Source organism: Ambystoma mexicanum, chromosome 8 (assembly GCF_040938575.1).
Source record: "Ambystoma mexicanum isolate Mex_15411 chromosome 8, UKY_AmexF1_1, whole genome shotgun sequence".
Taxonomy (NCBI): domain Eukaryota; kingdom Metazoa; phylum Chordata; class Amphibia; order Caudata; family Ambystomatidae; genus Ambystoma; species Ambystoma mexicanum.
The window spans coordinates 532,892,809-532,919,187 of NC_090929.1; the positions used below are offsets into that span (position 1 = coordinate 532,892,809).

General features: G+C 43.6%; 1 protein-coding gene across 2 annotated transcripts in view; it reads left to right on the plus strand.

Moving 5' to 3' along the window:
* The window catches only part of ARHGEF16 (Rho guanine nucleotide exchange factor 16), a 440,772-nt gene that overhangs the window by 351,803 nt on the left and 62,590 nt on the right, over positions 1 to 26,379 (plus strand). For both annotated transcript variants that reach the window (XM_069610226.1, XM_069610225.1), the window contains exons 12-13: positions 10,756 to 10,965; positions 13,830 to 13,906. In XM_069610226.1, coding sequence (XP_069466327.1) covers positions 10,756 to 10,965; positions 13,830 to 13,906 — 287 coding nt within the window. The remainder of the gene's footprint in view (positions 1 to 10,755; positions 10,966 to 13,829; positions 13,907 to 26,379) is intronic.

Genomic DNA, 26,379 nt, shown 5'->3' on the forward strand with positions numbered 1-26,379 from the left:
AATATGATTTTGATTGTGTATTGTGAGGAGCCAGGAATGAGACATGCACACAGAGGATTCATGGTGTTGGCTAGAAATGGTTATGTGAGTAATAAAGGGGTTGGAAAATGCCTCACCTTCCCTAATCTGCCTCAACCAAAATTAATGAGTCTGTCCTTCTTAAAGAGGTCCAAAGCAAAAACATGTTCTGTGTCCAAAATCCTATTCTGACCCTCGCACTCAAACTAACTCTAAGGTGCAGAGGATATTGCTTCTGGAGTTCAAGGTGCACACATGTGCAAATTCAATGCATCGATGTAAAGCCAACCAAAAAGTTCCAAGTTAGCAAATGATCACAGTTCCAGGGAATGTCTCCCTTGCCCAGGTTCCACAACAGCAAAAGTTCCATCAAAGAATAATAAAGCTCCTTCTCAGTTCTAGGGAATGACTCCCTTCCCCAGGGTTTCCCTTCATGTTTCAGCTAGTTTAAAATCCCAAAGGCATGTGACTTCCTAGGGATTATCTTCTGTACTGTATTTACAATTTGGTTGTTTTTCCCAGACTCCTAAATTGCCTGGCACACTCTCTTGCCAGGCTCCTCTTCACTCTTAAAGCACTTTACAATCTCAAAGGCATGTGTCTTCTTTGAGATTCGTTTTTTTCCTTCTGTACACACAAAACAGTTATCCTTTACACACACTTGACTATGCATGGTGTACTCTCCTGCCAGGACTTTCACATTGCTACTGTTTCCTTTTATCCATGAAACTATATTAGCCCAACGCGGCTGTGTCATTCCATGCTTAACAGTGTTTGTTTCAATAATAGGTGCCTTTTCCAAGTCTATTTGCATTTTTGTTTTTTACTTTCTTTCTTAATTCTGTCTCTTTTGGGATATGGGCTCAGTGACCTGTTTGTGGCATGGCTTACAGGTATGTTAACCTTTTCACATTGTTCATTTGCTGCTTCCATGAAGCAGGGCACACTTTTAGGCAACCTGGTAACCCTTCCGCCTTTGCTATGCTTAACGGGTTCTTGTAGTGTCCCTTGCGCTTCTACACTTTAGTTTCCTCCATGTTGTTGGCTGCCTTGAGCTCTCAGGCTTCGAGTCGACTGCATTCCGGTTTTCTCTTCCGCTGTTTGGAACAGCCTCAACACTGTTTCCACCAGCGTCGTCTTCCTCAGCGTCCTGATCTGTGGCTGCTACTCTCTCTGCTTGCTGGCAGCAGCACTGGTTTTAAGCTTTCTGAGATGATTGAATAATCTCCAAAGAGTAGACCGCTGTGCGGGCTTACCGGTTTTAGTGATCTTCGTTATTCTGTCCCTTTTCATCATCTCAATGGTTGCAATATCGTTTTTTATCTGAAGTTGAGGAAGCTGACATCTTATTGGGAGTGATCATTTCTGCTCCCTCTTCCTCATCTCAGTAATTGACATACTGCCCACTGTGTCAGGTTGGGGGATTAGTAGGCCTGGCAGTTGATTGAGGTAAGCGTTACAGCATGCCATTGAGGCATGAGGATTGGAGAGAACATCTGCACAAGGGAATGGGGGTATGTGACTTTCCTTATGTCAAATCCTTCCCCCGAGGGTTGCCTCCCCGGGTGGACCGCCCTCATATAGCTACCCCCAGGGCCAGGATCAGGTAGCTGCTGCCATCCCTGGTCACATAAGGAGAGGCTATCTCAGGGAATGGAGTGATGACATCAGATTCATTACAATATGTTATGATATGAAAAGGTATTTATAACACACTTAATACCCAGAGGTTTCTAAGCGCTGACCCGGGGATCGAACCTGTGTTGCTCTGTGTCGTCTTACTTCCAAGGCGAGAACATTGCTGCAGAGCTGTCCTTGTTGTTATGTTTGTATGTATGTATGTATGTATGCGTGTGTGAATGACCGAGTAATTGATGTATGAGTGGTTGGGTGCCTGTAAATGAGCGAGTTAATGCTATATGAATGCTTTTTGAATGCCTGAGTATCTGTTTGAATGAGCGAGGGAATGTTGTGTGATTGCTGTTTTCATGTGTGAATGTGTTTGAATGAGCAAGCAAATGATGTTTGAATGTGTGAATATGTCTTTGAATGAGCAAGTGAATGCTTTTGCAAATTGATTCTGTGTGAATGATGCGTGAATGAGTAAATATGGGTGTGCTTGTGTTGGGTTTGTGCTGGCCTGGGAGGCTAATTTGGGCCAGGGGAGGTGACATTTTTACTGGGAATCTTTGGTACTCTTTCATAGATTGCCAGTAAAAAATGTCATGCCACATTAAGAAATGGCTAGACTTGGTACACCAAAATGCCAGTGTAGCCACATAATAACACCTATCATGCTTGCTTTAAAAGCATGATAACATAAGCATGATGAGTCTAGACTGACATTCTAATGCAATCAATCTAGCAATTTCCTATTGTGGTATGGCATTTCTTTACTGGGCCTCTATGAACCAGTATGATATATGCCAAGTAAAAAATATTATACCACATTAAGAAATGGCTAGACTGATGGTATCAGAATGCCATTCTAGCCATGTAATAATATTTATCATACTAGCTTTAAAAACACAACAAAACCAATCATATTTTAAATTTGTTATTGTATTGTTTAAAGCTCAGACCTAGCTCGAGAGCAGAAGAGCACTCTACAATGTTTGGGTATCCAGCGTTTGGAGTGGCATCTTTTAACAGCAGCACAGTACCGTGAGTTGTATTCTGTGCGTCCACTTGGATTAGTCCATGGTTATGTTCAGTTGAAAAACCCAACGTTTTGAGAGATTTGTGTAATTGGAGAATTGTGGGCATTCCGAGTTGATATTGAGATCAAGTTCTATAGAGTCCGTGCTTGATAAAAGGATTGTTTGCGAGTCCTCTCCTTGCGGGCTAGTTTTAATTTGAGCAGGTTGATCATTATGTGCACAAGGAGCTTGTGCCACCAGATATGCAGAGCTTAGCTGTCAGGTACATTGGCAAATATTCCTACTTGTGACTGCTTTGTAGATGATAAATGCAGTCTTGAATGGTATCCAGGCCTGGAGTCAAAGCCAATGTAGCTCGTGTACGATGGGGTGATTCGGTCCAATTTCTGCGCACCCATTATAAGATGTGCTGCAGCATGGTTGACTGCTTTTAGGGCAGACAAGTGAGCACCTCTGAAATCTGTCAGCAGGGCATTTCCCCCATCGATGTGCGAGACCGCAAGTACCTGCACTATCCGGAAGTCCTGCGGTGGGATGATGGGTTTGATTTTACAAAGGGTGGAGATTCGGAGTCCGGTCTTTTGGGCCTTCTTGACTATGTGTTTCTAGAAGGACAGGCTGCTGTCAATGGTGAACCTTAAGGATTTTGCTGAATGTGAGAGTTGTGGATCAAATCCTTCTAGGCATGTCTGATTGTCCGTTCTTGAGCAAGTTGTTGTTTAGCAGGAGGCACTGATGAAGGGAAATGTGGTCTTTGCTGGGTTAAGTTTGAGTTAGGCAGCCAACATCCAGGAGAGGTTTATGGCGACGTAATCACAGAGGCGACTGATGTCCTTTGGTCTTTTTATTCTCCTGTGCCAACTGAGTATCATCCGGTTAGTGTTGGAAGGCTACATCAGGATGAGTGCACTGAGAGGCACCATGTAAAGGTTAACCTGACCCGAGGATGAAACCCTGAAGGACTCTGCAGGAGACTGCTAGTTGGTTAAAATGCAACATGTTCATCTGGATGGACTGGTGTCTGCCCCAAAGGCAGGAGGTAAGCCAATACAGGACAGTGCCAGAGAATCCCATCCCGTCGGTGAGGAGCGAGAGGAGGATACAGTGGTAGACCCTTTCAAATTCAGCCGAGAGGATGAGGAGGCACAAGTTGCCCTTATCCATGATTTGGAGGGCATCATCCACCCCCTGGATGGTGGCCGTCTTGATGCTGTACTTGCAACGGAACCCTGACTTAGTCATTTCAGAGGTGTAGTTAATTGATTCTGGCGAGTAGTTGTATAGCGAGTACTTTTTCCAAGATGTTGCCAATAAATGGGAGGTTTGTAATGGGCCAGCAGTTGGCCAGGTCGTCTGGGTCTAGGGTTGTTTTTTCAAGAGATGATATAGATCAGTCTTGAGGATGTCTGGGAAGGACCAGATGATATCAGAGTAGGAAGAGGATTTGAGAGAGGCGATTTCTTTTATTAATTTTTTTTTTTTTTTAGGAGGGGGAGCGAGAGGAGATAATTCTGTCCTATGGTGCCGTGTGCATGCTGGGATGCAGGGGGGGGGATAATGCTGTGGGAGATTGAATTCATGATTGTCAAATTTAGTCTGTTTTTTAGTAAAATAGTTGTTGATTCTGTTGCATTTTTCCTTAATTGCTTGCCTCTTGCGGTCGGGTGAGAGTTTTGTACGACGCTTTACTATTTCTAAGAAGGTTTTGCTCCTGTTAGAGGCTACCGCAAAGTAAGCAGGTTTGGCCTTGGTAATCGGAATCCTACAGTTGGCATGGAGAATTTTGAGGTTGGTGAAATCTCCAGGCGTATGTTTTTGTGCCACCGTTTCTCTAGGGCTCTGACGTTTTGTCCAAGGCGAGCTCAGAGGTGTTCCAAGGGGCAGATTGTTTTGTCTTGGCCTGTGTGATTTTTAGGATGGCATGAGTGTCCACCAGATTCATAGCAGAGTTGTTGAATAATTTTAGGTGGACCGAGGCATTCCTTGTCGTGGGTAAGTCTGTGAAGTTTGCTTCTAGCTCATTGACTGGGAAGGTTTTGAATGAGTAGCATTGATTGAGGCAGGTTTAGCCTGACCTTTGTGGGCCATGGTCGAGTGGGCGATGAACAGTGAGATGGTGGCATGGTCGGACCGGTTGAGTGGGATAGGGTCTGCGCAGCTAATGAGAGGGGATGATGCAAAGAATACATCTAGGGTGTTGCCTTAGTTGTGTGTGGCGTAGAGCATCATTTGCTTAAGGTTCATGGATCCGGTCATGCAAAAAGTTTGCTTTGAGTCTGGTTGTCGCTGTGGGACTCGGGGTGGTTAAAATCTCAGAGAAAGTCATTATTAGCGTGTGCTAATTTGGCAGAGAAGAGTAAGCTGGAGATATCTGCATTTAGAGTCGCTCCTTTGAGGTTATCGGTAGATGAGGCGAAAGGTGATGTATTCCTTGTGAGATAAAGGGATCCTACAGTCGAGTGATCTGAACAAGCTTGTTCTGGAAGACGGGATGACAAGTGTTATTACATGGCTAGGCTGGCATTTTGGTGCATCCTGTCTAGTCATTTCTTGCTGTGGCATGACACTTTTTTACTGGGCATCTATGGTAAATCAAACATGAGTGTTATAATGTGTCTGGCCTGGCCCACATTGCAAGGTCAGCCTGAACATGTTTTCTTATTATGGCATGCCATTTTTAATGGCAAAGCCAACAGGAGTATGTTCTTATGTGCAGGTACTTGCATATATTGGCAGAGTCAGTTTTCTTACAGATAATTGCTGACATTGTGCACAAATCAAAGAAGAGTAGGTTCTTATATAGGAATACAGGCATATATAGGTGCAGCCAGCATGGAAATATGTATGCATAACCAGCGTGAAAATGTTTTTCATACTGGCATATATATATATTGTGGGGACATGCATCACAAAAATGCATTGAGAAAGGCTCCTGTGCACTGTGGTGACTTAAATCTTTTTTTTTCTTTTCATGAATTACAATACAAAACCTATTGCAAGCTGTCTGGATTTGTACCCAGTTTTTCACAGGAAGTGTCCTGTATAGCGCTCCATTTTAACCTACTATTAAATATTGCTATATTTATGGAAGCGTGCGCAATTATTGTGTTTGAGTACTTTGCTGCCAGTAAGGTGTGTGTGTGTGTCCCTTCCATAATGCTCCTTTGCGTAAACATCTTCAGGTTCATTATTTCCACCATTGTGTTTGTTTGGCCATGCAAAGAAGAGCAGAGTGGCTTTGAAAGTAAAACTTCTAAAGCCAGTACTACTCGGTCCCATTAGTTACCAGAGAACATCACCTGCAACATCAAAGTATGGTGGACTTTAGGAAGAGAACAAGTGGTATTGATAATTATCTTTTTTAGTGCAGAATCCAGTTTTATAAAAGATCAATGTTTACTTGACGTCACTGTTCAAATGTTGCCTATCGTGCAGTCATCAGTTCCCATGGATTAACAATCTAAGTTTGTGTTCCCTTCCACCGAATCATAACAATGGCATGAATGTACCTTGCAGAAGAGTCAAGTACATACCACTGAGGACAAGAGATGAAAAGCATTGATGAGCGCTAGCAGCAGCAGCTGCACTGTTGGTTATTATTAGGCAGAGGCCACATATAGAAAGTTCTAAACTGAATACCAGGAACCGGAGGCCAGAAAGTTTCATGTTCCTCGAGATGGCCCATTAGAGTGGAACATTCAAAGATGAGGAGGGGCGGGGGCAGCACGAGATGCCCCCTCAAAGGTATGGACTACACCCAGGTGCGCTAAGGAGAAAAACATATGTCTAATCCCAGGGAGACAAGAAATCACATGAAGCAGAGACTTTGGCGCCAAGGCATACTTCACAGTCAAACTTCGAAGTAATGAGAAACACTTTTTGGGGGCTTTGCCCCGGAAAACTATGCCTATGACATATTTCCTCCCCTAAAGTTTGCAACCCCCACTCCCTTGCAGAAATAGAAGGGTAGACCGACTTCTGGTGCCTCTTTTGACCCAGACTCAGACTTTACTAGAGGTTTAAAATGTGGAGTCAAGTAATAGGCAAACAATGAATTTCCAGGAGGCCGTGCAAAATCATAACACATTTTTGAAGGAAAGAGCAGTTGCTAATGGAAATAAAAGATCTCCTTCTTCTCCTCGTAATCCATTACAACATTTCAAGATGAAATCATGCTGGTCCTGAAGGGTGAGAAGCGCACAACTATTGCTCTGAAGAAGAAAAACAAATAATAGACTCAGACAGGAACCGGCCTATGTCCACTGAACCAAATGATGGCCAAATGACTTGCTTTGTGACATTATCTACACAGAGAGGGTGAGGAGTCCTATAGCTTTAGTGAAGGCATTGCATGCCACACAATGAGGAATGAGGAGATCTATCCAGCCTATAATGGCAGAGGTTAAATAACAGTGGAAGACCTCTGTAATAACACCCGCAACAGGTTATTCCGTAAACCTGAGAATAGGGAAGACGTATGCACCCACGCTGCAAGATCCAATCACCGCGAGAGGTCAGCCTTTACAAGATTCCATTTGAGTAACCGCTGCTAATTAGAGATTTACTATCTCAATATCTTTCTTTGAACAGAGAAAGTGAAAAACTGTACAAAATAGGTTAAAGGTATCTAGAGTGAGAGCATATAGAATAAGAATAGCTAAATCTACTGCAATTTTAGCCAGATTTGATAGAAGTAAATGAGATGAGATCTAGGCCTTATTAAAGCACTTACTAGCTGAAGGAAGGGTATGATAATTATACGTTCGAAGGGACAGAGCCTTTCTAACACCATAATAAAGACCAGCCTAGAGGTGGCTGAACCCGCAGGCAGGCACGCATACACAGATTTAGCTATCAAAAGACACTGCCATACTAGTTGTGTCCAGATTTAAGCCAGAAATACAGACTCTAATTATATAGATATGCCATTTGCTGACTCTGCTCTGTTTGACAAAGTAGATAAGTTTGGCAAAGTGAATGACAACTAAGATCAGGTTTTTTAATTTTTTATGCGAAAACGGCAATTAGACAGCGTGATCCATAGGAGTGTTTACTAAACATCCATTTCACAAGATGGAGAAAAACAAATACATGGAAACGACAGAGGCGCTGTTCTTCTGCACAAAGTTATAGAAAACCCATAAATAAGTCTGTTGAGGTTGACTCAGCTTGGCAACATGGCAAACCCTATAGACCCCTGCCTTTCAACAGAGAACAAGAGATGATTTAGAAGAGGAGTAACCTGCGCCAAATAATGTCTCTCTCAAGGTCCCCTTCAATGCACCCCGATGATTGGCTTCCGAAGGTTTTTCCCACAACAATGGGAACACACCACCAATGGCAAATTAGTGCTAACAACAATTCAATGTAGCTCTTGTGTGGCATTTATATGAAGACCATATACAACAATAAGACTAAAGATTCACCCTGAAAATGGTACCATTACTCTTAGAGGAGGTAGTCTCTCTCGTGGATAAAGGGAGTCCTAGAGGAAATAGTCCAAGGACAGAGGCACAGGCGCCTAGTTAATGCACTTACTCAATATCATATAAATGGAGCACTGTGTCTCATTTTAAATCTATGACCTTTGATCAGATGGTTAAATACTCGACAAAGCTACAAGGTGCCATTCCTTTGATGCAACAAGGAGACTGCTTCACAACAATCGATCATAAAAATGGAAATTCTCATATTTCGATTTACCCACGTGAGCAAAACATATCTACTCTTTCAAGTGAGTGTCAAACATCATCAATTTACTTCTATTTGGGAACTAGTCTGCCCCAGAGTGTTTACGAAATGTATTTTGGTGTGGTAGAAGCACATCTACGCTGGATTACAGTACATGTCTACCCATGTCTAGCTGATTGGCTGATAAAGGATAACACGTCTGTGCATGCTACATAAGGAACTCTGCAGAAGAATTGCTACCCAACGTAAGTGACTCAATATTATCTTAAGAACATGTTTACAGCAGAGAGGGTAACACTCGTACTCTGCATAAAATAGATACAACACAAAGTGTTGGGAAATGCATTGCCTTGCAGTGCAACTCAAAAGTGGGAAGTTGCCATCATTGAAGCAATGACAAAAGACTGCTAGCTCGGACATTGGAAATTCAGTTACACACTTCTTCCGAAAATGACTACTCCAGTCTAAATCAGCCACTAGACTGTAAGGGGTTTACTGAACTGCTCTGCTAAAAAAAAAGAAAAGAAAAAAACACACACACTGAAATATCAATTTCTGGGGTCACTTAGAGTGAAAAACTTTAAACCATTAAAGACATAGGATCCGAGACATTTCAAAGAGAGAGAATGCATTAAATGCTGAATTTAAAAAAAGCTTTGTTGCTTTTTTGGGGTTAAAGTAGCAAAAGAGAGGACATTTCAAAATCTAAATTTGATGGGGTAATCGTCACTGAACTACCCAAACTAGAATAAGATCTAAGAACATGTGCCAATTACGTCCCATTTTATTTTGAAATGTACATTCTACCTCGCCCAATTGAGTTTACTGGGACAAAGGCCTAAAATTCTGCAGCCTTTTACTTGACCTACCACCCCTCTCTTCTTCTGACCATCTTGTAGCTTGGCTTCAAGGACTGGCACCATTTAGGTTGCTACCGGCCTGGGTGGTCTCCACTTTCTATTAACCTGGAATAATGCAATTTCTTCTTTAACCCCTCTCCCATTAGGTGATCAGTCCTTGGCAACCTCCTCTTCATACATGACACTTTCTCTCTGGGAATACTTCTCTCTAACTTAAGCTTCACTGACCATCTTTGTGTAAGCAATACTCAATTAAGTTCCTTTTTCCATTCTTTTACCACCAAATTATGCTCTGGTTTCGTCAACTGTATCTCCAGAATTTGGCATCGGACGGCACAGCGCTCCATGGTGCTCAACACCTTGAAGACAGCAATGATCTTCCTCGTGGCATCTAAGCCCTCAACCCATCTGTTGCCCCACATGTCTGTTCCACCTGATCTCCACAGCCATGCACTAAGGCTTCTCGCCAGGTGGTCCCCATTGACAATGACTTTAAACTTCAGCAGTTCCTTGTATCGAAAACTGCTGCTGCTGTGCTTAACCTAATGAACATATGCAAAATCCACCCAAGTCTCTACAATCACTCATATAAGGCTCTACTATGCCCCCCGGAGTAGCATGGAAACCTACATCACAAAAAAAACTCAGAGAACTACAACTCCTACAAACCCAATCAACCTGACTGACACTGTAAATGATGGATGACCACCACATTCCTCTTTCCCAGAAGGCCATGCACGGACTCCTTATTGTACAGAGAATAACCTTTAAAACACTTCCAATGAGCATAACGGGTTATAGGCCATGAGTACTTGGTGAAAGTGTCCAAGCATTACACTGTGCACAGGAACTCGAGGAATGCTTCACCCAACTAACCTCGGAAACAAATCTCCCCGCAATAAATCAGTGAAGCAAGTTAGCCTCAAAGAGCAGCGACTGTTTGCTTGTAGAACAGTAGAAATCGCCCTTGAATAAGTAAAAAAAAACGCCATCCATTCAGCAGCTAGCGCCTATCCCATTGCCACTAGGCTCATCATATTTACTTTCCAACTCAACCCATTTACTCTATTGCTGTCAGACTACACTTGGTTGCCTACCCTTCTCCCTATTCTAGAAAGTAAGTAGCTCACCAAGTTAAGTACTCGCCTCTGACCGGAGTTCATGCTTCAGGAGACATGTTTGAATCCCAGAAGGACCAACAAAGCCTTCACCCTTCAGAGTTTGATCAATTGAGTAGTGTACTATGTACCCATATGTTAGTATGATTAAATTGTTACTCCCTATGAACCGCTGTACATTAGCTACTATAATAGACTTATAGCTTGTATTCTTATTGGTTATGCCCTCCACCCAGGAACAGAAGCGTTCTTCAAAAAATTGCACAGAGGAGATGAATCCGGTAAGGGTGTTTTTTGTTAACATAGCAAAGATAAAATTTCACTGAATGTACCTACTGAGACAGCAAAAGACAAAATGGTTCATTGGCAGCCATCTTTAAACATGTTCATATCCTTACTTCCCTCTAGCGATGAAAGCTACGTGGTGATGGACTATGCCAAAACGGATCAGCTGGTAGTTGATAAGATTGAAAATGGCGAACCTCAGTTATCTACGCCGGTCAAGTCCGGAACGAGTACTCTCAACCGCAGCTTGTCCTGCCCTTATCTCTTCCAAGTGACCATGAGGAAGAACAGCGAAGGAAAGCTTGAGCAGATTACGTTGTCTACGGATTCTCTGTAAGTGGACACATGATGCTAGATTGCTAAAGTCTGATTCTTGTTGCATGCTCTCCAAGGAGAGTATTTTCAGAACAGGAAATGTGTAGCTGAAAAAGCGATATGCAATCGAAGGATATAAATCTTTTACATCAAAACAAAGGTACTTCTGAAACTCCAACTTATTATGAAAATATTTCCAGACCATTTTTATTTCCATCCACAATGCATCACAGGGCAAAACAGGAGTTCGAGACTGACAACACCTCTTGTGAACAGATATACAGGGTAGAAGGTATTTTATCTGCAGACAATCCCTACAAGTGAGTGTCTATAGATGAACGGAATTTGCAATAAAATGCCACTAGCATTTCTCAGGTAGAAGAAGACAGAATAAGTATGGACAAAGCAGGCTCAATATAGCAATGGGTATAAATGACTTCACGCACTGGCACAGTTGCATGACAGAGATGGGCACACACGTCTTAATAAACAGCTAGTTATGATGGACTATAAATACCTGCACAGATGGAGGCTAGGATTGATAGCAGACTTTAACCCTCAGGTCCTCTTGTGCCCAGCCTTCCAAAAGGTAAATTGAAACCAGAGTCAAAAGAGCCTGTGTGATATGCCAAAAAGTATTTCTATCAAATTAGCTGTATTCACAACCCACAATAACTTCACAAATGCATGCATCAGCACACAATACCATTGGTGTATATTACTCTGGTTATCAGGTTCCCAAAAACACAACCTCAAACAATGCACCTAAACTGAACAGAAGCACTGATCAATCCTGCTGGATGCTTTCCCAGGTAGCATGGTTGGGGTAAAAAGGAACAGCATATGTGGGACACCTTCCTCCTCTTCCTTAGGCAGAAAACCACCTACACAGCTCTCCCGCTCTACTTGGGCATCACCCCAGTCAAGTGAAAAGGACACAACAGTGGTGGAGGGAGCAGAAAGGGCCCAGCTGGGAGTCAGGGTTTCAGGACAGAATCTAAGCAAACCCATCATCATAGGTGCACTGGTATAGACTCAGCAAGCGCTTAGGCTCTGTCTCTTCTGCCTCCCATCCAATTTGAAGACTACATTTAGGTTCCTCATTCACCAAATGTTGGCCAGAAATAAAGACACTGACTTAACGTTTGATCAGTTTGCCAAGCACAGATTACAATACTCCAGGCATGCCAGTTTCCCCAATCAAACCAGGGGATGACCCATCTTTCTTCCTTTCAGGATTTACTAATGGTCCCTGGAAAATGGATGTATACTAATTGACCTTTTCACAATTGATCTCGGGAGAATTGACCTCGGGCAAATTGACCTCATTTAAAAGATTAATTAGGACATGTATGTGCTGGGAAACCCCCCGCAACTCCCCACCCAATCCAAAACCCCTCTCAATCCCCCACCCAATCCCCTTATATTTATAATCCAAAACCAACCTAATACATATATAAAATAACTAAAATAATATAAAGGTCAATTAGGACCACTATAATTGGGTCAATTAGGACAAAGGGTCAATTGTAAAGGTCAATTTGGGTAATACCTGGAAAACCTGACCTTTTCTTTGGTATCATACAAGCATTCAGTGTTCAGATGCTTGTTATGTACAGCAAAGCGAGAGGAACTTCCACATGAATAATAGTGACAGGATATAGATACAAAATCACCAGCCAGACCACATGAAGCGGCCGGCTGACACAGAATACAGTACCAGATGCAGGAACCTGCCAAGGCATGTCTGACATGACGGGTCTTTTTATTTCCACACAGACAAATATCGACTGCTGCAGTGAACATTTTGGGTAGGTGGTAGGGAAGTGTGATGAAAAAGAGTGCCTTATTTTGGGGTTCTTTTAGCACTGTGAAAGATAGGAGAGCCTAATTTGGGGTCATACTATTTCAATCCGAAGGTTTTAGGGGAATGGTTTAAAACAAAGTATAGATTTGGCTCAAACTAAAAGGGAATGGCTATTTAATTAGTAGTTTGTTGGGTCATAAGGTCGCCTTGAATACTGAATTATGAAGGCCTAAGATCGGGATCAGACCTCCGCAGGGAATAGTGCATTGCAAAAGAGACAGACAGCCAGGTGAGAAGGCTTCGAGAAGGTTATGCCAGGAGGTGGATCAGAAGAATCACCATAGGAGTTCGAAGGCAACACGTGCACGACAAAGAAGTCTGTAATCTGCACCAGAGTAATGGTTAAAGAATGTGGTAGTCTCTTGAGGTAGAAAGCCTCAGAAGTGCTCCTCGAGTTAAACAGGCAATTCAAAAAATTGATCATCTGAATCAGATGTCCGATTTGCTAAGGGAATAAAGACGTTTCGGAGCCTGACGGTTATAATGATAGGCTAATTAGAAAGCAGTTCCTATGTGTTAGTAAACCATAGGGAAATAGTAAGTAATGACCAGAATTCGTTCTGAAAAATCAGGAGAATGCCTAATCATGAAGAGGACTGTAAATAATTGTGTGTACCACTGGGCTTAGGAAGCAATAGATTTGTTGGCTTGTTAGTGGACCATCAGGGTCAGAATGCCTCTCGATTTTGAATGGATAAATTCCTAGTCTGAAAAGTTAATTGCCGCTCAATTTAAAATAATGTGGGTATTCAGAAAGCCATAGCAGCTTTTTGATGGCATTAAAACAGGTGTTTTTACGTTTAAAAAGTCTAGTATTTTGCATTGCAAATTAAATTGCAGTGGTCAGCTTCCATGTATTTATTCATCATGCACATAAAAAATGGGGTCCATCTGGTTTTAAATGGTTAAAATTGTGGATGTTAAATGTGTATTTACCTGTATAGAGTACCATCTGCAAAGTTGCCCCGGGCATAGATAACTAAGTGAGCTTTGTTTTACTCTTTTCTTATTGTAGGAGCGATCGAGCTCGCTGGATCACGGCCCTGGAACACAAGGAAGAAAGCAAAGAAAAAGAAAAAGCAGACCGTGGAGGTAATTATATAATGCAAAGAGGCACTCCTTCTCAGTCAAATACTGTTTGTTAAAATGCTTATCTTTAAGTAAAGCCATTGGGACCATGTACTTTGCACCTTTGCAGGTTACAAAAGGAGCAAATAAGAGTTAATGAATAACCAATGCTGACTAGTTAAAGCTTACCTTAGCACGGGCAGCATTGTACTTACGAATATCATTCTGGCTTCTTTATGTGGTGTCAGTGTGGCATGCAGTGGTTATGGTGTTGGGTGAGGTTGCAAAGGTCAAGATATCTACTTTCAGCAATGTGTCATGATTGATATAGCTTGTTTTACCAAACAAACATGTGGAATCTTGGCTGCTCCTGCCACTTGAAATTAAATGAGTCGGACATTCAGCCTGTGTCTGCCAACCAGTGACGATGATTGTGGCCACAGACAAATCTTGACTTACTGACACAACCAATGCGATGCACATTGGTGCACATGGACATTGCAGGATTTCCAGGAAGACCACTGCCTTAGAAAGCCCAGTAAACTCTGAAGTTGAGGACAGCAGTTTGCGATTGGCGGCCAGTATCTCCAGCGTGGATGGGGAGTGAAGGAGACATTTGACTACACATGTGCATTCACTGCGTCATCAAATGTTTATTCATGTTGAACGTTTCTCCTGTGAACACTTCTAGGGCAGATCGTACATCCGGGATTTGTCAAGCTAGTTTCTGGTACTAATTCTCATTATGTGTGGAGTGTCCATGAGGGGTGTCACACATCAATGCTGAGGTGGACAGTGGACCATTGATACTTCACACTGCTGGTTAAACAGGAGGCTCAATAGACTTGTTAAAAGTTCATCACCTTTATTTTTTCTTAGGAAAGTTTGGTAAAACTAGGAAAAAGAGAATCTATGACTAACCATATCATGATGTTGGTTGAGCCAAACCAGTGCAATGTTCCATAGTAGAGGGGACCTAATGTCCCAGTCTAATGTCATTTTCCCTATTCTAAATAACAGGACACCAAGGTGTGCCTCACCCTGTAAACTCTCTGTTCACTGGGTATTCCGAGCTCCCCAGCCTTTTTCTTAGCCTCCGCTGCTGAGCCTGGGATTGTCGATGGTCCTCCTAGGTCTTGAAATTGTAGATGTTTCCAAACACCAATCAGGAAAGATGTTAGGAATGCTCTTGACCTTACCAGATGACACCAAGGGATTGCTGGCAGGAATATCTCGCCCCTATCAGCTTTTCAAACTGAAATGAATCTCCTTCTCTGCCAAGACTCCCCCTCTTGAGCTGGAGCCCTCTACATTCTCCTGAATTCTCCTCTGCAAGCATTAGCCCGCCACAGGCTCTTGGCTTTGGCTTCTCAAGTTCTGATTTCTCAAAAGGGTTTGGGTGTGTGACCCCATTAGGTTGACAAACGTCTTCTCAGTGGAACCACACATGATATGTGCAAGGCATCTCCCTTGCTAGGTCACAAACTGAGCTACACTACTCAGCAAGACCATCCTCCTTCTCTGCTCTCTCTCCAAACTCTTGCTCCTGAAAATGCATTAATAGTCTGGGCCTCCGTCCTATCATCCTCAATAACGCTCCTTTTCTAAACTGCTTCCAGTGGTTAAAGTCGCTCAATACGCAGTTTGATTGGCTAGCCACTTTCCTGCTGTTGCTAGGTTTTCTGATTAGGCATCACTTTGTTGTCCTACCTCGTTCTCATTTATTTCCCATCCACTTCTTATCTCTAGGTGTTGTGCATTTTCGGGTCTCTCTCATCCAATATTGGATTGATTGCTTTGTGCCCTGTAAACCGAAACCTTAACATGGTTTGCCCCATCTTAGAACCTGTCATAATCAACAAGGTGGCCACGTGGCTCTGCAGGGCAGTGCCCTGTCCTGCTTCTTGATTCTTTCGCTTGCTCTGCACTCTTGTTTTCAGTAGACATACAGTTCACACTCTCCAGTACACATAACGCAATGCTATATAAAATGCTGCCTCCATTCACTCGATAGCATGCACAATGCAGGTTAAAAATTCCCTATACCGCAAGAGACAATGACTACTGAATTAGAGAAGCCCTAAAGGTCACAATTAGGGGAGCCTGTTGTGTCACACACATCTCATCTTTAGGTGCTCTAAAAGGGGGGTAGCTGCTTTAGGACTCGCTCCTGTAGAGAGCTGGGGAGGCAGGGGGAACTGGGGATTCTCAATTTTACATCTGCAGCAGCCACTCAATGTTTCCACTGACCCCACCAGAATTCCACTGGCCTCTCCTACAGACCCCCTGAATATGACTCCCATCACAGCAGTTGCCACTGTTTCAGCAAAGGTTGTCATCATGGCACAGGTGTTTGTATTTATACAATATGCCACTCTATCAGAATGAGGTTTTCCCACCCTGTGTTGGAAAGAGATTTGCAACAAGTCTTTATAAGTAGTGATTTATGATGTAGAATGGCAATTTTCTGAAATTACTACTTTTCAATTTTAATGCATTTTTTAAAATGTATTTTTGCATTGCATTGGCAAGTCATATTCTAGGTGCTTCACTAAGCAGCATTTTATGTGATCATAAATTGGATTTGTCAAGGCAGATGAATCAACGGACAACTCGAAGCCCAAGGGAATTACACATTGGGCCTCTCAACAATGTTGCCGGTCTGGAAACAAGGGTTCCGGTTAGCTCACCCTTGTTTCTGAACCGGCAAACTACAAGTCTGCCTGACGGAGCCGCTGTGCCCAACAGGTTTGACCCTGCCGGTCGCAGCGGCCACGGTAGGAAAAATCTCATGAGAGCAATGTCACTGTTGTTAACGGTGCCAGTGCTCCTGTGTCCCCACTCCTATGGGGAGTCCTATAGGACTCTGTGAATAGAGTGCTATAAGACTGTATGGGAATGGTGATTAGCAAATGTACCGGCGCATGACTTCCCGGCCGCTGGACTTGTAATAGCCCGTTGCCACTGGGAGAAGTCAGTAAATTATTACACGTCTGGCAGCAACCTGCCGGTAGGTCCGGCAGGGTTACCGCTGGACCCGTAATGAGGCCCATTCTCTTTATTATGTACAAATAAACAAGATGCTTCGTTTTAACTAAGGCCTTTGTGAAGGGTTCAGAAGTAAACATCTGGATCAGGTGTCACTTAGGACTGTGATCGTCCATCCTACCCTCACTCCCCAAACGCCACCCATTCTCGTTGTGGGAAAAGTGTCAGTCTCTGGGACTTATAGGCTCTCTAGAGTCTTCCTTGGCTAGTTTTCTTGGAGGATTATCAGAGCCCCCACAACATTAATGGGCACTTTCCACGGGTTATTTCACTAGGCCTGAGATGTATTATGCCCTATCCACCACTGTCACCCTGCTCATGATAGAGGATTTGGGGAAACCCCTATGTTCCCCCCTGCTCACCCGCCCACCTCTACTATCCTCCTCTCCTCGCTATTCCTCCTCTTTAACACCATTTTACATGTTTTTGTTCCTCCTGATCTTCTCATTCGTCCCATGCTCTTTCTCACCCTCCTCACTACTCTGACATACTTTCCTTTCTTTCTTGCACTCTTCTGCTTCTTCACTTTCTTCTCCTCATTTTGTTCATCTTTCTTCTACTCTACAACCTCTGCTATTCTTCTCTGTATTATTTCCCCCACCTCCAATCCTTTCTCTCATTACCTTTTACTTATCAGTCTCTTTTCGCTTCCTCCTTTGCCCTTTCTTCATTCTGCCAAGCCTGCTCTTCTTGTTCTCTCGTCTACCTCCTGCAAGCCTTTGTCTTCTCCATACCTCTAGTCTTCTCACTACATTCCACCTCCTCTGCTCTTCTTTCCCCACCTCCTCCAATGCTTAATTCACCTTTCCAACTGCTCCATCCTTTGCTGTATTGCTTTCACCTCCTCCACCCCGAGCTTTCTTTTTCCTTTCTCCTTAGTTCTTCTCACCTCCTGTGTCCTTGTATCTCCCTTTTGCATGTCCTCACCAATGCACTCTTCTGTAATGCCGTGCCTTGACTCCCAACACCGATGCTCACCTGTTACAGAATCCCTTTTATAGATCCATGGGATTGGGTCCTGCATGTAAAGATGCCTGAGTGGGAAAAATTGTGCACCTAATGCAAGCGTGCTCTTTGCTGAGGCACAACTTGGGCAAACAGCATATTTCCCAGCTGTGATATGTCGGATGGTGGAGAGCCCTGAACTTCGCTAAACAAGGACGGTCCGTTTCCACCATCTTGAAATCCTTCTGTGCCCTGCGGCAACTTGTTAAATGGGCTGATGCCTCTCCTAACCTATGTCTTAATTGGTCAGTCCTCCTGATTTCGAGTTGGAATTTGTAAGACGCCATGAATAAATGCATGCCGGGTTGGCAAACAATATCGTCTAAATAGGTTGTGAACTTTGGGGCTCTTAGTAAGTTGCTTCAACTGTTTCTATCTAAGTGTTACTGTGCACCTCACGCAACCCAGAAATATTTCATATTGGGGGAAAAAAGAACATAGGACAAATGTCCTGTTAGGTTTGTCACATCTGTGACAGAGTTTAAGCATCAAACAAAATGGGTAGCTTAGCTTTTAGATGCTGTTCTTGGGAATTTATGTAGTCATTGGGCTAAACAATGAATGGGGTTAAGCATATGTTGTAGAAACAAGTGGCAGGATGAAACTCTGTAGCAGTGCGGCGAAAAGCTCAAACGTTTGTAATGGCTTCTCTCCAGTCTCAAGTTGTTCTGGGGGTCGCTTTCTGGAAGATGATGTGCATCAGTTAACAGTCTAATTATAAAGTCTCTGGATTTTCCAGTATTTAGGGCCTGCCTTTCATTGCAAATCTGTGTGTGCCATTTTGACAGGGACATGTCTTCTTTTCGACTACTTCCTTTCCAGTTGTTTCCACTAAGACGAAGAAGATTGCTTACAATATGGATAGTATGACTAATTCCAGTACTGTCATGAAAAAGATAACCCAAAGAATGAAGATTACCAGCAAGGCCGCTAAGAGACGAGGTGGCCACCAGGAGCCATGTAGAATGGCACAGAGAAGGTAAAGGAACAGTATAGACTTCTGCTGGGGAGTTGTCCTGAGAAATACTTCAAAGCTGACAAAGGACTTCAAGAAACAGAGCCATATTCCAGCATGAATGACAGTCCAGCCCGGGAAGTTTAAAGGAGACACAGAGGATGCGGTGGGAAAGCTAAGAGCAGTCTGCTCCCAAAGGCAAGAGGCCGACGGCAGTCCTCTGCCCGGTGTTGCGGAGTAGGTCAAGGCTGTGACCAGAGCCGGCAAGACGTTAGCGCAGCCTCTGGGAGGTGGACAGGGAGGTCCAGTAATGGTGCCTACACCATTGGTGAAGAGACCAGGAAGAGGGTACGCAGAGCGAGAGCAGAAGAATCCAGAGACACCCTCACAACACAGTGAGAAGACTCCAGCCCCCAGGAAGAACCTGCCCATCGTCTCGAAGCCAACTAAGGTAACTGGCATGTCACAGGGACCGGTAGGGTCTTGGAGGTGCTGAAGAGATATAAACCGCACAGGGGTAACGATAAGAAGCATCTTACATTTGGCAGTACGTGGGAAGGGAGCCAACTAATGGGCATAGCGAGAAAGGAAGAGAACAACGGTTCTGGGACCGGAATTGAGGTGAAGCCTATATTTATACAAGTCATCTTCCTCATGACACTACTTGACAGGGGAGTGAACCAAGTGGGCCCAATTAAAGAATAGAAACCAGAGTCTGGGACCCAAACCAAAGTAACAGATATCAGCATATAAGTGATCCTCCTCATAGAAGTATTTGCCAGGAGAGTGAACCAAGTGGGCCTGACAAGGAAGGGGGAGCGAAGAGGGTCTCTGACCCAAATAAGTACAAGACGACTATCGTAGGGAGGAACCTTCCAAACAGCGGTAAAGAAAGGAGAAACGAAGGGCTAAGGAGAGCCTGTGACTGTTGTGAAAGTTAACTAAACATCCAGGCGAAGGGACTCCTTTCCCCTGGACACAATTGAACATCCCAGGGAAGGGACTCATTTCCCCTGGAAACGATTAAAAATCCCAGGGAAGGGACTAATTTCCCTGGACACAATTAAACATCCCGGGGAAGGGAGTATTTCCCCCTGGACACAATTGGAACGGTGGTGAGACCATTATCCAGGGGAAAGGAGTCATTCCCTCTGGATCCAGCTTGAACATTACCAGAGAAGCCAGAGGAAGGGAGTCATTCCTCCTGTCCACGTCTGGAACAGTGTCTAAACCAAGACCAGGGAAAGGGAGTCATTACCACTGTTATCAATTGGAGTCCTGAAGAGACCTTCTTTTAAGACTAGGAGAAGGGAGTCATTCTCCTGGTGAGAGAGAGCTTTATTTTTGATTTAAGGCTATTTATTTGTAATGGACAGAAGTAAAGTTTTTGACTCGGGACAGTGCTTTCTTAAGTTATGGACATTCTGACAGACCTTTTTAGTTTGAGGCAGAGAAACCCCTCTTAGAGTTGGGGATAGCTAGGTTTTTGAATTCATTAAAAGTCTTTGCCAACCACAATGGCACCTCCTGGTCAGTTTCCTTCTTTTGCACACTTACAACAGCAACCATGAAAAGTCATATGTTACTTACACATTTCACAAACATCATAAGAAATAAAATGTATACAAACTATCCAATAGCACAATACATCATACACAAATTGACAATACAACCTTTCTAATCAGTAAAACATACAAATGATAAAGCATATTCGCTATCTTTTATAATTAAACATTAAAATAAATCACTCTAAAATCATATATTCCCATACAAGTAATCAATTACCTAATATATTCAAACAAATATTAAAATGTAAACTATTACAAGCAAAGCCCAGATAATGGCTAAAACGCACATTAGCACAACATATGAGAGCTATAATTAATGTTTAGCTTTGTAAATAGCAAGCTTCAGTTGCTTATTCCTCAACTTACTTGGCCATCTCTAGCATTTGGCTACACTCATTGTAACATATGTGAAAGGAGTCGATTTTCTTACATACACTGCTCATGAGGCTGAGCAAATATTTACATTTCCAAAGAATGGTTTCAGCCATATTTTCTTGGGATTATTAATATAATGGGCATGCAGGGGGAACATGAGATGCATCTCTTTTCTGGTTCAATAAACAAAAGGGACAGATACTGGTTGTACCATCATTCCCAGTTAAAGTACTAGCTGGTGGGTACCTACACTCAACTCGATATACAGCTATTGTGTCAGCATAGGCTCCATATTATTCAAATAGCTTTCATGGCCTGCCAACTGTTTCATCTCCAAATATCTACATAACGGGCTCTGCGGGTGCACACATGACCACACAATTATCATTAGTAAAAAGCTTGCTTCTCAATGCCCTTGGTAGTTCCATGTATTAATTCCAGGCTGACCCCCAGCTCATGAAGTTCCAATTTCATAACCTACCCCCTTAAAAGGATCAGCCTGGAGATACATCTCAATCCTTGGAGTTTCGGTATTTCTTAGAGCCCCTCCATAATTGCTCAAACAGGGGGATTGTCCTATCCTAATAATGAATATCAAAATCTTGAGTATGATATGATGGGACATCGCTGGCTGTCTTAACTCAAGAAAAATGGCTGAATTTTGAGTACTTTCTGCAAGGCCCAGAAATCTCTTAAGAATCATAAGTTCTTGTTTTAATTATAAATGCACACCCCATACCACAGGACCATACAAGGCTGGATTATATCTATTTCAAGGCCTGACTTTCCCTCTGAACCAACTTGAAAATACTGATTTAATCACCTGTCTTGCCAAAGCCAAGGCATTTCTTCCTGCCATTTCACCTTTGTGTGACTCCCAAGATAGTACTATATGTCTGCACCTTTGTTTTGCTCCCTTCTCCCAGGGTTAGGAATAATTTCAGGTTCTGTCAGGCATGGCAGGACATTCATTTTGCTTTATTCAATTAATGATCAGAGCTTTGATATACAAATGTCTTTAAACACTTCAAATTGTCAGTGCCACCTGAAAGGAATCTTGGAAATTAAAACTGTGATGTCGGTAAATACCAACCTTCCCCCATGTGCGAATATCAACTTCAAGCCTGGATTCATTAATGGCAATCTTTTTTATGAAATGAGAATACAAAAGGGTCCAGTTCACACCCCTCTCATCCTGTTATCTTGAGACATTTGACCACCTAAGCACCGGTGCAACACAGCAAAATTATTAGCGTTTAAGCTCTGGATTGCATAGACTAAGGGTGGTGGAACTAGAATCATAACCAACATCTCCCACATAGCTATTTTCAGGGAAACAACTCAAACACGGATTTCAGATCCACAAATGGCAGATATATTGCCTATTTGCCCATTGGAACATCCTTCTGGAGAAACAATTTAAGGTGAAACAGAAGATCAATAATCGAGGTGCTCTTGTGAAATCCTGCCTGAACATGTGCTAAGATGCCATTGCCCGAATACCAAGAGTAAGTGAGTGAGGGAGACCTTCCTCTAAACCTTGGGCACGTTATCTAACAAAGGAATAGGGTGATAGTTGCACATATTTAGGTATTTCCATCTCCTTCCACAAACAGAATAATGGAAGTGTTTTGTTTGTGTTGTTGAACATTTTCAGTAAAATGTCAAAACAAATGATGAGTCACTGCTTAATCAGGCTTTTTTTTTTATTTGCCAAGGCCTGGTGCTTTATCCACCTTCTGTGCATTGTGAATAACCTGAAGTTACTCTCACATCTACTCTCTGGGGATCTTCTGTTCAGGTAGCCAGGGAAGGGCCATCGCTTTTGGATCCCGACTCTGGGGGTGGACTAGCACAGGAGGATCACCTCGGTGGGGGGTCCTTGGGGATTGGGGGGAGAGTACCTGAAGGTGAGACATGATATCCCCCCTTTTCTAACACTGACCTACCTACCCTCCCTCAGTGTTTATGGGGTACTGTCAATTTTATTCAATACTTTCCTATAATTTCCCACCAAGTACTGAGAAGAGGAAGAGGCAACTAATAGCAGTGCAGACTTCCTATGGTAGTCACCACTCTATTACTGGGACAAAGAAGAGGGGTCTGGGGGCATCTAGTACTGAAGATCAGGCATGTCACACTAACAGGTGAATACAGGGTCAGGCAATTGAGTCTAAACCCCTTCAGCTACAGCCTGTTAACAATGAACAAAAGTATAAAAGGTGGATCCCAAAACGAGAACCGCCGAAGGAACAGCAGCAGAAACAGCAGTAGAAATGACCATTCGAAATCCCTTCGCAAGGGACCTTGCAGGACTGGGATTATTTATCCTGGAAGGCGGGCAGCAGGTGCTGCCATACAGCAGAGGAGCAAGAAAAGCCATCCGCGGCTGGAGCTGCAGAAGCCCCCAGGAAAGGGGGGGCACGGATGCGTGTGAAGTACAGCAGAGAAGCCGGTGTGTGTGCAGAGATGTACCCGGCGAACTAGCCGTCTGTGTCCGAGGCACGAAAAAGCTGCGCGGGAACGTCAGTGGATGCCGAGGTGAGCCGTGAGGATCTGGTAAGTGTCATATGACACTGGGGAATCCAGAGCGCTCTGGATGGGCCGCAAAGAAGTACGGTCCGTAAAAGCAAGCATATGCTAAATATATTGAATTTTGAACTGGAAGAGAACTACTATTTGAGTGAAAGCAAGTACATGCTGAATATATTGAATAACGAACTGAAAGAAAACTGCTGTTTAAGTAAACTACGATATGCGGCATGGTGAATGAACATTTAAAGTTAAACTAACATATCGAAAAGGCACACTACACTGCCAGTAGCCGATCCGTGTGAAACTGCAATAATATCTGTGGAGAAAGTGAAAGCCCAAGGCAGACGAGCCTATGAGGGGCCCAACTGCTTTGGGGAGACTTATTGTTGCGCGACCTGTGATGGGTAGACCATGCGGTCTGACAATTGCGCCTAGACCAGGAAGTCTCCCATTATGAACTTTACAGACATTAAAAATCAAGCCAAGGAAAAGTATAGGGTTTTCTGGTTGCGTGACCTGTAATGCGCAAACCATAGGGTCTGACAACTGTGCCTACACCAGGAAATCCTGACTGGAGAAAAAGCTGTAAAGAACTGTGAAACAATTGGTGAAGCAAACCAGAAGGTAGGTCAAATGGACCTGGAGTTTTCTTTTTGAACATTGAGCCAAAGAAACCAGTGTGAGTGCTAGATTACAGTCTTGGGGAAGGGAACCCGGAGACTTGGACAACAGAAGGATGCCATCTTGGGGAAGGGAGTGCCAAGACCTACTCTTTTTGATGAACTGTGGCCCATTTGATATATTGAAGTCTTGTGGAAGGGAACCGTGAGATTCAACCAACAGAAGAACACTGTCTTTGGGGAAGGGAGTCCCAGGACCTCTTTATTGTATTAGCTGTGTAATATCTGGGTGGCAAGAATCATCAGCCAGACATCAGTTCAGAGCCAGGTACGTATAAAAGGAAAGTCTTGCTTTGTTTCAAGTACAGAGAGGAAGGTAAGTGAAGAGAGCAGGTTAAAAGCATCTTTCCTCTTTCACTCTCTATCTCTCAGACCCCAACTGTCATTCCTGAAACCTGGTTGACACCCAGGTTCCCGGTCCCTTGCCACATTCCACGCACCACTGCACTCATACACACAGCTCATTCAGCCCAGTGCTAGGTCACTACAAACTGTGATGCATTTGAAGTTGGGGAAGGGAATCCCAGGACCTATTCCTTTAGTGAACGGTGGCCCATTTGAACTTGGAGAAGGTAATTGCAGAGCTGTCTTGAACGTTATTGAAATCCCAGAACATTGTTGAACATTATTGAAATCCACCTTTATTGGAACTGTGTTGATCTTGGGACAGGGAACACAGAGAGAACTCAAGCTGAAATCAGCTTCGCTGTTTCTTTTGGACACTTATACTTTTTCTCAGAGGATTCCCAGAGCATGTTTAGTTATAGTTGTGAGGGTAAGCATAGGTTTTGACACAGACAGACTTTTACTTTGGACTTGTAGACACATATGCTCCTTAGTTGTTTTTAATTTGGGAAAATTCCACTTTAGTCTAGGCGCAATTTAGGTGTTACACCATCCTGATTATGAATAGATTTGTTAGGGTTTGTGGACTGCAGTGTGGATGGATCTGGTAGGAAAACCACTTTGGAAGCAGCTTTAGGGGCTGGTTGATGCTCATTGAGTAGTTGTACATTGATTGCAATGCGTATTTGGCCTGTTTCATGTACTCTAGTGGAGGGGTTTGAGTGTTTTTTTCAATCATTTTTGTTGAGCAGTGTGTGCCATTCTGGTGGGTTTCTCTAGTGTCTTTCTGGCTTCTGACCCTGTTGTTCTGTGCTGGTCTGCATCTAGAGTGTGCAGTCCCTGGGGTGTAGTTCTTGGTTTGTTTCTGACCTTTTCCCAGTCCCGCCCTCCCCTTGTGCAATTGGTTGGAATAGTCAGGTGTGTCTCTGGCTTGCTTCCCGCAGCCATTTTCCACTTGCTTTGTGGACTTCAAAGTGGAAGGATCTGGTAGGGAAACCACTTTGGAAGCAGCTTTAGGGACTAGTTGATGCTCAGAGAGTAGTTGTACAATGATTGTAATCCGTTTTGGCCTGTTTCCTGTACTCTATTGGAGAGGTTTGAATGTTTTTTTTCAATCATTTTTCTTTTTAGGAGTGTGGGCTATGCTGGTGGGTTTCTCTAATGTTTCTGTGGCTTCTTACCCTATTTTTCCTGTGCTGGCCTGCATCTAGAGTGTGCAGTCCCTGCGGTGTAGTCTTTTGTTTGTGTCTGGCCTTTTCCCAGTCCCACCCTCCCCTCTTGCAATTGGTTGGAATAGTCAGATGTATCTTTGGCTTGCTTCCTGAAGCCATTTTCCACTTGCTTTGTGGACTGCAATGTGCAAGGATCTGCTAGGGGAGCCACTTTGGAAGCAGCTTTAGGGGCTGGTTGATGGTCAGTGAGTAGTTATACATTGATTCTAATCCGTTTTTGGCCCGTTTCATGTACTCTAGTGTAGGGGTTTGAGTGTTTTTTCAATAGTTTTTGTTGAGCAGTATGTGCTATTCTGGTGGGTTTCTCTAGTGTTTTTCTGGCTTCTGACCCTGTTTTTCAGTCCTGGCCTGCATATAGAGTGTGCACTCCCTGGCGGGTGGTCCTTTCTTTGTGTCTGACCTTTTCCCAGACCCACCCTCCCCCTCCCACCTCCCAGCCCGCCCACCTCCTCCAATTGGTACATCCACCTGGTCATAACTGACCTTCCCAGGGCAGCCCGCTGGCCATGCAGCCCCTGCGGCTAAGGACCCCAAGGCAAAGGGCGGCTCCCACAGAGGCGGCTCCACATTGTGTCTGCAGGTGCCAGCAGGGGAACCCAGTGGCCAGCCGTTGACCAGCAGCAACCACCACGATAGGTGTGGCTTGGGTGGGGAATAGAGCAATCACTCTACTCCAGAAGCCTTTCCACTCTACCTGCCCTCAGACCATAGCAAACCAGAATATTAACACATACCTGCCTAACAACTAGATAAA